Source organism: Vigna umbellata, chromosome 6 (genome assembly GCF_029865625.1).
Source record: "Vigna umbellata cultivar VRB3 chromosome 6, Vumbellata_1.0, whole genome shotgun sequence".
In the NCBI taxonomy this organism is placed as follows: domain Eukaryota; kingdom Viridiplantae; phylum Streptophyta; class Magnoliopsida; order Fabales; family Fabaceae; genus Vigna; species Vigna umbellata.
In genome coordinates this window covers 26,914,261-26,926,449 of record NC_142170.1, presented here as the reverse complement: position 1 = coordinate 26,926,449, position 12,189 = coordinate 26,914,261, and the positions used below count along the sequence as shown (strand labels likewise).

Sequence of the window (12,189 nt, the reverse complement as noted above, 5' to 3'; positions counted from 1 at the left end):
CGGGTAAAGACTCATCAGGGTTGGACTTTTTTACCCAAACTCTATGCACTCATCGACACAATATATCTCTAACATATTCAAACATTCACCAACAATTGTTTTCTCGCTAGGTCATAATATCCTCTCGCTGGTTGAGAGGTAGTTTTTCTAACATGTTGACTTGTTCAACTCACTAGGCTTCTTAGTTGGGCTAGTGTTGTCAAGATCTCGCTAGGCGAATGTTGATGACTCGCTGGGAGAGTTGCTTCTAGCAACATCTCTTTAATCTTCTCCAATCCTCCATTTTCCTATAGGTAATGATTTTTATATGTGAAAACTATATACAAGTCTGGCATCTTTTAATGGAATTCTACATGAAATAAATGACAAAAAAACAAATAAGGGGTTCTGATAGGTGCGACTTAAGTCATTATCACACTTATCACCTAATAGTGGCTACAAGCTTTTGTTAGTCATAATGGACTTCCTTGCTTCTCAGAAGGGAGAGATCAACTTGTAAAAGACTCTCCGATACTGAAGTCAGTAAGAGAATTTAGGATTTATAAGTATTAGTATGAATAATCATTCTTTATTTAATTTAAACTTTATTCTCTATCTTAAATAAATTAAACATTACATTCTTACTAACAAGCTTTTTTTTTCTCAAAAATCACTAAGAAATATATGGATAAATTTATCATATTTTTTCCTTTAATTCCCAATTTGAGTCGCTAGACTTCAATTCTCATACCACCTTAACCATAGTGATATCTTTATCAAAGTATTGCTTAATGTGATTATTTTTGTTTCTAATTTATTTAGCTTTGAAAGATAGATATTTCCTAACTTGAACATTATCAAGTTCCAATACATGTTCAAAATCAAGTGTATACTTTATCAACTAATAATGGAAGACACTGTATATTAGTTAAAGGAATGTTTCAAAGTGCATAAATTATCACATGAGAAAGTCACAACCTTTCTCTCAACAATTCTTACGGAATCAAATTCTTTAATTGTGTCTCAGCCTAATTGGCTTATATTATGGGATAATTTATGTACTTACCACAATCTGTTTTGGAACAATTATCTTATTAGGAATATAATTTATGGTCTTAATTCTAATACTAATTTTTTAATCGAGCGCTTACTAATATACTATAAATTATAACTTTTAAAGATGTTGTTTTATATTGAACATGAAAACAAATCAATATGTCGTATATGAATCACACCACAAAATAATATAAAAATGGACAAAAGATTTTATTCATATAATCTATGAAAATAGATGAAACATTCTTCACTCGAAAAGAAATAATTACGTATTCATATATCATACACATATCTAAAAGGTTTTTATGTACATCTTCAAATTTAACAAGAGAAAAATCCACATATATTTTTAGATATTTCTTTGTAATTTTCATTACAATTGTTTTAATTAAATGGATTGAATTATTATAAGTATTTACGAATTAAAAGTATAAGAAAAGATTATCATTCATATTCTCATGGTAGGGAATATTAAAGGGTGTTAAGTGATATTGAAGACAATAATATTGAGAGTTAATTGCTAAAGGACAAAAATATTGGTGGGAATGTAAAGTTACTGATGAGAGTTAATTGTTAATATATATTAAATACTATTTATATGTAATTAATATCGAATTTAGTGGATAGTATGGTTGGATGTGGAAATTGACACATTATTTAGTCTATAAAAAATGTACTTGGAATGTAAAATAAGTTTTCTCTTTACGAGACTTTTATGCAGTTTTCTAACAAATCTTCAACTTGATTCCTTAACTCTAGTTGACTGTAGCACTCTACAAGAAGAAATGCACAGAGAGCAATATTATTTTGATTATTCTTAATAAAATTATTATCTAACTTTTGAATATGTTACTTAATCAAATCTAGATTAGAAATGAATAAGTTGCTTGAATCTCCTGCTCATATAATTTCAAGTCATTCAAACATTATAAGTAACGACAGAGTTTATTTCTTGAACAATAGGATTGGTAGAAGAAAAAAAAATGAACAAGAAACAGAATAACAAGTAATGGAAGAAAAACCTTTATAAATGTAATTCCACAACCTTTTAAGATAAATATAATTAGAAAAGTGATCTAAATTTTCTTATTGTTATACTATAATTTATATATTGGATTAAATATATTTTTTATTCTTAACATTTAATAAAAGTTAGAATTAATTTTTTTAATTTTGGTTCAATTTAATTTTTTAACTTTAAAAATATATAAATTTAATTTTTTGAACCAAATTTTGTTAAATTTAAATAAATTAATTCAAAATTTTGGAAAAGAAACTAATTTTAATTTTTACTAAAAGGTAAAACACAAAAAAAACATATTTAACCTTTATATATTTAATATCATTGATTTTTTATAAATTTTAATTACATAAAACCTATGACGTTTAAAATACATTATTTTTAAAATTTTTTTATTAAGTAAAATAAAATAAATAATATATTTAAAATTATTGAATTTTATAAATTTTAATTACATAAGACCTACAACGCTTAAAATACGTTATTAACTAAAATAAAAGTAACAAATAGTAATAATGTGATAAAATATTAGTTTGGGGCTAGGAATAGTTATGTAATTTTTTTGCATTATCAGTGTCAACGTAATCATTTTTATGAATTGAAAAAAATGAAAAAAAATCCAGAGAATTCTTTTTTTATCGTCTACGTTGTGGATACCATTTATTATGAAGAGACCATCTTTCATTCGTTTGTTGTAAATTATTTCACTACAGTCACTGTAAAATTAGAATTTACATTTTTTTCCCTAAAGTTGATCACTGCAGTTCGATGTTTGATTTTTGTTAAAAGTGTGTAAAAATTTTATTTCAAGCAAAACTATTTCCAAAAAGATATACGGGACATAATAAATAAATAAATAAATAAATAATAAAAGAAGCGCACTGAGATATCGTATTATAGTCGATCTTAATTATTTTAGTACTCTAGCACTTTCCATGAATCATGGCATTGGCAAATAGGGCCCATACAGTAGAAAATGAAAATACCAAATAGGTCCCATACAGTGCATATAATATAATTTTGCTTTACATGTGTTTAAAAGAAAGTTAAAGTATTGGTTTTCCATTCCTTTATATAAAGGTTAAACATTTGGAAGAATATAATATTAAAATATTGGACTAAGTAGTCCAGTATCTTCATTTTCTTTTTATTCTTTACTTTTTTAACTCTTGTTAATTTATCTACCTTATTGTTTCTCCACTACTATGTTTTGTCTTTCTGGTAAGGTAAACCTACGTATGATAAACACTGTTTCAGATAATGATGAATATCTCAAAAAACTACTAAAATACTAAGAATTAAATTTTAAATTTGATTTTACTTGAAAAAAATAATCAACAAATATTATTAAAATATATTATAATTATAACGATAATATTATATTAAATTATATCGTATCACCAATCAGTTTCTCGTTGATCAAAGGATTAATGTTTTTGAAGGAATGTTGGAAGATCATTAGTAATATTAGGTTTTCGATAGACTGAACGGCTTTTCAAATATGTTGATCGATGATTCTAATATTAAACATCAGTATTACAAATTCAACATATTTACCGATAAAATATATTAATTGAGTTTTAGATCCTTTGAATTATGATTAAATCAGTTTTAAATAAAAATTCATTTCAAAATTTATAAATATAAAAATAAAATAAAGAATTAGATGGTTAAAGATTTGACACAAATACATACATTGAAAGAATATTAACTATGATTCTCAACCCTATATCCAAAACATAAATAATAAATTTTAAATCGAATATAAGAAAACGAAAATGAGGTTTTTATAAATTAAAACAAGTTCGTACTGATTGATGAACATGTTTCTTGGAAACATATAGGACCACTAAAGATACCGTAAAATAATGTGGGAAGAAGGAATGAAGATGTGGACAGTTGGACACTGTTGTCTTTCTCATGTGAATGGATGCAAAACTGTGTTTACAAGCAGTCTTAATAAAATGGAGTGGGTCCATGGGTCCATCCTTGGATTATATAAGTTCTGATTCATGATTGGAGATGTCAGAACACATGATACGCGTTTGTTTCAACTCCACTGTATCAAAAACAGAGGAACCCAATTCTCTTTTGCTTTCACCTCATTTCTCTACCTTAACTTGGCTCTCAGAAACAAACATATTCCAACACCACCATGGTAAGAGCTCCCTATTTTGATAAAAATGGAACAAAGAAAGGAGCATGGTGTGAAGAAGAGGACAAGAAGCTTATTGCCTATGTTCAGAATCATGGCCACCCCAATTGGCGTCAACTTCCAAAGTTTGCAGGTTTTACATCACTCTCATCAATCATCAGATCCATTTAGAGTTTCTTCATTCATCCTTTTTACTTTTCTGTCTAACAGGGTTGCAAAGATGTGGAAAAAGTTGCAGACTTCGATGGATGAATTACCTCAGGCCAAATCTAAAACGAGGGAACTACACCCCCAAGGAAGAGCAAATCATCACTGATTTGCATAAAAAGCATGGAAATAAGTACGCCTTTTGTTGCTTCTAATTAATTTTCAAAGTTTTAAGTTTTTAATTCATACTCACAATGTTTGTCATCGACTTTTACATTGCTGAAAATGTCGCCCACAAATATTCTGGATACTGTCGCAGCTACGGTTGTAATGAGTCAGAAAATCTTGATTTTAAAGTCCAAACCAGTTTTTAAAAGGATAAAGTTTATGTATCATAATGTTAATTAAAGTTTGACTTATGTAACAAAACGACAAATCTAATTTCAATTGAACGACAATGCTAACAAAAACGTCTGTGACAGTGTACAAAGGATTTGTATTTTTCAAAACCATGTTACTTACTTGCTTAATAATTCAATTTGGTCATGTCGTTTTGTTGATTTGATGAATAGTTTCCACTACAAGTATAGGCATCAAATATATGCACCAGTTCTAGTTTTGGTGTTACTGTTATGTATAAAAAGAGAAACAACTATTCAACATCTTCAGTTGTTTGACAATTGTTCATTACAATGAGAATTCAGTGAACAAAGGGTATTTTACTGATTTGTATTTGGTGTGAAATTTGTGTGATAGATGGTCTCTGATTGCTGAAAGTTTACCCGGAAGAACAGACAATGAGATAAAGAACTATTGGCACAGCCACCTAAAGAAGTTCCAAAACAGCAACAATAACAGCTCTTGTGATGAAGATTTGAAGTCCAACGGATGCAAAGAGTTTGAAATGGAAATGAACGAGGGTCATAGTGTTGAATCTCACCACATTTTGGAAAGTTCAGTGTCAATTACCTCAGAAACTTCCTACACCGACCACAATTCCCCTTGTCTTTCATTTTGTTCAAGTCACACAGAATCAACCATGAACTTGTGCAAGGAAGAAGAAAGTGTTGCTTCATGGGAAACATTGGATTTAGGGTTTAGTAGCAATTTCTGGACCGAACCCTTTATTTCAGAAAACGCACTTGATGAAGACTATTTTCACATTTCCTCTTATGGGACAGAACCATTTTACTTATGGTAGTTGTGAGTCTAGAATATGCTTGAAATTATTGAAGTGGTCTTGCACATTTGCTCGTATGTTCTTGATTTTGGAGGAAATTTTGGAAATAAGAGTTGACTCTTGTTTTCCTAATTTCCTTAAGGGGAAAAAAGAAAAGAGATTTGTGTGTCAGCAACTTGGGTTTTGTTTTTGAGAACGACAATCACTCATGTTCATGAGAGAATCGAAATTGTATACTATAAAAGTACAAAAATCAATAACATATAATTTTGACATACTGTGAATTTTACAATATTAGCTAATTAAAAGTTGTTTTAAAAGTAATTAGTATAAAATTAACAATGGTGATATAAGATTATATGTTTCAGTTTAAGGATCGATGTTAAGTTTTCTCTTCATAACAATATTCAAATTTCAAGTTTAAATTAAGATTATTCCTTCAATTCATATTTGTTACGGTTCTGTCGAACTAGAAAGTTACATGTACACGACACTGTAATGCTAAAGTTAGTAAGCGTCTGACAGTATTAGCAATAAATGTAACTAATTTATCATAATACCATAAATGTACAATGAATGCAACCAATTTACCATAATACCATAAACTTGTATTTTTTTGATATAGACTTTTGAGTAGCGCTGACCTGACTATGGTTTAATTGATAATAGTTTGTCTTAGGCTTAACATAACCATCTTTAACATTAATTCCACATTTAATTTGATTGCTTGAGTTTCTAACCGATTCCCATGATGTCGTAAATCATACTATACATTATATATATTTTAATTAGATTCTATGTAAAAATAAAGAGTCTAGGTATTCACTATCCTAATATATATATATATATATATATATATATATATATATATATATATATATATATATAATGATTCAAATTATATGTATTGCTGTGACTTTTAAATAATTATTATGAAGAAAACAAATTTACATTCTCGTCATTCTATCAAACAATAAATGTGTATATTATGTTTGGAACAAAATATTATATAACGGAAATTTTAAATTTCTATATTTTAAAAAAATATCGAATTCTGTCCCATAAATTTTTAAAATTTTAATTCTTTTAAACTTAACTATCCATGTTATACAGTTAAAATTTGTTAGAAAAGTTATTATTTTCTAACAATCTTCATCCAAATACAATATCAAGGTTGTTGGTATATTGATTAAGAAGCATTTAAGATGTTGAATCAAATAACAAATAGGAAAGTGATGATGATTTAGTAAAGAAGTTGCTTGTGTGAAGCTTTGAAAGTTTTATCAACTTACTTTAAAAGGTTTTGGATATTGGAATTGTTTTTCTTGCAAGACAAGGTATAATTAAATAGGAGTTTTTCTTTTCCAATTTGTTTGGTTAAAAATGCATTAAGATATTAAGGAATGTTGTGAATGAGATTCGGTATTCCCTTTGAGATGAAAATTTAGATTTATTAAGGATAGAACCCTATGCATGCTTATGTGATTTGAAATTGGGAGATTGAATTAGTCTTGAGCTTATCCATATGAAATTGGAAGGAAGAGTAAATTCTGTACAGTTTATAAACGTTTTCCTAGTAAAATAATGCAGAATAAAGAAAAATCCAGAATAACAATTCACCAAGATTTTCAAAACACAAGTCTAGACAAGCACAAATACTGTTCCGCCTGCGGTCAAAAGTAAACGACAATCGACAACGGAAAATAAAATTATCTTTATTCTAAAATTCTTATATTTATAATTTCTTTATATGTTACTTCTATTAACTACGTAAAGAATTTTACTACTAGGTAAATTACCCATGTACCCATATCTAGAACTTTGACAGCTGTCCTGTTTTGTGGTATTTTTATCATTTTCAATTTGATTTTCTATTAATATCTCATTGTTACAGCTGCATGTTTGGTCTTTTTTCTTTTGGATTTATATTTTCTTTCGAAAAATGTTTTTGGGCTAATAGTTCGTGATTCGTCTGTTTTAAATATACAGACTAATAAATTAATAGTTATTTTTTAATTTAAGTTTTCTTTTGTTAATTTACCGTGGTCTCCTTCGATTTAAAGATTAAGTTTTTTATATTTGTCATTATTGTTAACTATGGTAGTATTTTTTCGGTGGCATGTTTTGCCATTTAAGTTTTCTATTGTTAATTTACCGTGGTGCCCTTCTTTTTTTTAAAACGTAAAGCAAAATGTCAAATTATGGTAGTTCTTTTTTCGGTTTAAATTATTTGTCATTCTTGTTAATTATTGGAAGGTTTTCAAATGATTTTTTTAATTATCTTCTACTTAGGTCCTTAAACTTTATTATTTGATTTTCAATCAATTTAATTTATTTAACTAGTATTACATGAAACTTATTATTTACATCCATTTTGTGTATGTTTGGTAAAAAAACTTGTAAAATACAGATTTTAGAGTCAATAAAAGTGAAAAGGTTGACCAAAAGATAATTGAATACTCGTGTAAAAATATCATTATATATCATCATATCAAGTTGTTATAGAAAGATATACAATGATATTTATGTGAATAAAATATGTATATTATATTAATTACTAGTTTAACTAGTGTAATATTAACATACATTAGAAAATTTGATGTAACATATATTGATTAGATTAGTAAGACAAGTGTCTATTGCTATTTGATCCGTAATATAAAAAATTATTTGTTATTTATTTAAAAAATATTTGTTTATATTTTAAAATTTAAATATTTTATAAATTTATTTTATAAATTTTTAAAATCAAATATAAATAAAATTACAAAAAATAAAAATTTAAATTTAAATACAAATATTAATTAAATATATCTTAATAAAATATAAATTAATTTTAATTAAGTGAAATTAAATTAAATATAAATTAAATTTTAATTTTAATATGTTGCAAGTAATAGATATTTGTTATAGATAATATGATGCTCACACTCAACTTATTCATAAACAACTATTAAAATATCTATTATCCACCAACCATAAATAATAAAGATTCAGAGATAATTTTTTCATTCCTATTAGTAACCAATCTCTTTGGAGTATCATACTATATTGATATAGTATTTATATAATATTTTAGTTCTTGATTTATTTACTTTTTTATCTTTCAAGTTTTATTAAGGTCTCCTTTCGATTTTCTTATTACTTATTATGAACTTGAAAATATCTACACAAATATTTAAGAAAATAATATAAGAATAGAAATTATAAGCATGTAAGTTACGAAATTGTTGTAATTTTTAACAAAATTTACAGATATAGACAAATTTTAAAAACTTACAAAAGTAGATAAATTATGTTTAATAAACCTGACTTTAAAATAAAGTAGTCGTATTTACACATGACTTTAGAAATCATGTTTTAGATATACAACTATTACTAACAACTTCACGTTTTTACACAGTTATGTCCATTACATTCTATTTTGTTTCACGATTTTCACGTTTTTGTATTTTTTTTCTTTTTATTTTATTTCATAGAAGTTATGAAGTTATTACAAAACTTCTTCATTTTTTTTCAAACTTGGCTTCTTCTTTGTTTCTAATTCTTCTATGTTATTTTTAAATTTTTATATTAATTTGATTTATAATTTTTTATTTTTAATGATTTTTCAATTTTTATATATTCATTTTTTTAATTTAAATTATTATATTTTGAAATAATTTGACTTATAAATTTTTTAAATCTTTTAAACTTGTGTAAAATTTTTATTTTAATATAAATTTTTAATAATTTGATTAATAAATTAAAATTAAAAATTTATAAATGTTTTTTACTTTTTACTTTTTCAAGTTTTTAAACTTTTCTATACAAATATTTTTATTTTTATTTTGTTAAGTAATATGATTTTTAAATGTTATGTAATTCTTATTTAAAAACTTTGTTAATCAAATTATTGAAATAATTTATTTGTAAGACCCATGAAAAATATTTACCTTAAAAAGTAACAATTTTATTACTAATAGTAATAAATTTCTTTGTGAATGGAAAATATAATAAGTTTATGTAAAAATAAAATGTGGAAAGCTAAATAAGAAATTTTGGTAGCTTAATTGGTAGAAAATTGTGGTGATTTCAAGAACATGAGTTCAAATTCTTTTCTACCTTTTTGTTTAAAATAATAATAATAAAAAAAATTAAAATATTGATAGTGGATAAAGCACTCCATGTTTTAAGACATTATTGAGGAATCAATTATGTAAGTGGTGATTAAGATATTAATATAATAAAATAATATTAAAAAATTATTGAATAGTAAAATTTTTGGACTATAAACAACCATGAGAGTAGGGATGGCAACGGATCGGGTCGGGCACGGATAGTGCCTACCCGCAACCCGACCCGACAAAAAAAAATCCACCCGCTACCCGACCCGCTACCCGCACGGATATCCGCTTAAAAAATATCCGCGGATATTTTAAAACCCGCGGATATCCGTGGATACCCGTGAATATCCCATAAATATTTAAAAAAATATATTTTTATAAAATATTATAATAAAATTTAAATAAAATTACAAAAAATATATAAAATATAATATATATTAAATTAAATATAAATTAAAATTTAATTTTAATTATATTTAACTTTATAAAATATAAATTAATGTTAATTTTAATTAAATTTAACTTAATAAAATATAAATTAAATTTTTATTTTTATTTTTTGCGGGTAGCGGATATCCGTGGATACGGATAGTATAATACCCGTACCCGACCCGTTTATAAGCGGGTATTAAAAAACCCGCTACCCGCAACCCGCGGATAGTAAATATCCGCGGGTACCAACTATCTGTCGCGGATTTTATCCGCGGATATCCGCGGGCGCGGATTTTTTTGCCATCCCTACATGAGAGGGGAGGCTATTTTGCTCAAAGAGAGGAAGAATCAAGTGAGAGCTTGAGAAATAGAGAAGAAAGAGTTAGGAAGAAATTTTTAGTTGCAAGAAGAGTAGAAGTTCTAAAGGGTTTTCGGGAAAACAAATTTTGAGCAAGAGAAGTCTGGAATAGAGGTAGGGGAGCTTACCTTTCCAAGCTTTTATATTATGATTTAGTATTGTTTTATTACTATTCATGTCTTGAAATTATGTGTGAATACGGTTAAACGAAAAATATAGGTGCTTGTTATATATCTATCTATATTGAATTTCTGTGTTAATGTTATATGTTGTTGTTTTGAATTTGTAAATAAGAAATTTGTTAAAACTAGTTGAGGAACACTTTGGCTAAGGAAAGACTTGGTTCTTAAGTTGTCCATTGTGATGCACCTCTCTTTCCTGGAAGTCTACTCGACAAGTTTTTAACTTAAATCTTGTTGAGCAGATTATGTACTATTAAATTATTGTGCAATATATCTCGTTGGAATGAAAATGTCTGATAAATTCATGTTATTATGGTAGATATGGAATTATGAATTATAATTGTGATGGTAGGATAGAGGAATCTTAAAAACCGGAGTTGGTACATCCCTGATCATAGAGCAACCCTGGTCAAATCCAGTAAGTTGTGACTAGTCATATGTACTGGCGTTTATGGTGAGTTTGATTCGTCAAACATTTGATTCTTCTCCGGTGACCATTTATGGTGATATTTTAGTATTGTTAATTTATTTTGTGATATATTCATTTTGTATGATTTCTGTGATGATTGTAATTTATTATATTGGATTTAAATTTATGCATCTGAACATGATATGAGTATTATGGGGAGATTTCATAAGGGTATAATATGAGTTGAGGAATGTGAGCATAGTATGAGTCTCGCAGAGAGATTCTGTAATGCCATGGTATGTGTGTATATGTTGATGTTGAGGGTCCTGAAGTTGGAGGTTAGCCTGATACTCTAATAATCATCCAGTCTCAAGTAGAGAAGGATGAATTATGTGGTGAGAGGGGCAGGAGGTCCTGGTCTATGTGCCGGTTTTGGACATAGTGTTGAGGACTAACCTTGTGGATGGTATGAAATATTTTGGAAGTGTATTTGTAAGAGGAAGTAGAAGGCATCACAAGTGCATAACTTCCCGTGACCGCTCATCAACATATCATCGGGATGAGTGTCTATTGGGTATTGTGGAATGAGTGTTTATTGAGTGTATCAAAGTAATGGATGAGTATCTATGAAGCGATTGTTGTATGATGGTATGAGTGTGTCTGACATAATTATTATATGAGGTTTGTTGAGTGCATTAAAATAAATATGCATGTTTTATAAATGATTGGTTGCATGTTAGGTTACCCTACTTGTTTGTGTTTGGGTAAGTGTGATGATCGTATAATTCGTTACAGGGAGCAGATGAAGGAATGTCGTCTGATTCAGTGCTAAGGAAGGAAGAGATAGAAGAATAAAGTAGAAGAATTCGAGTTATATTTATGAATTTTTAGTTGAAATCTGAATTTAAAACATATAGATATATATCAATTATAAATTTTCAAGTGTGAGATTATGGGATGTTACCTTACATATAATGCTACAATATATATAAATTATGAATTATAAAGTGTGAGATTTTGGGATGCTACATTATTTATAAAATAAACAAAAAAAATTAAGTTATTTAAATAAATATCTCAATATTAAAAAGGTCATATATATAAATTTGGAAAACATTGAATAAATTAAAAATTCTATTAATCAAATTGATGTAAATATTTTTT

The 12,189-nt window shown here is 26.9% G+C and overlaps 1 protein-coding gene across 1 annotated transcript; it reads left to right on the top strand.

Moving 5' to 3' along the window:
- The first annotated feature begins 4,102 nt into the window (after positions 1-4,102).
- LOC124823661 (transcription factor MYB14-like) lies at positions 4,103-5,713 on the top strand. Its single transcript, XM_047295915.2, has 3 exons — positions 4,103-4,344; positions 4,422-4,551; positions 5,115-5,713. Exons 1-3 carry the CDS (start codon positions 4,212-4,214, stop codon positions 5,557-5,559), a joined length of 708 nt encoding a protein of 235 aa, XP_047151871.1. The 5' UTR covers positions 4,103-4,211; the 3' UTR covers positions 5,560-5,713.
- Positions 5,714-12,189: the final 6,476 nt, after the last annotated feature.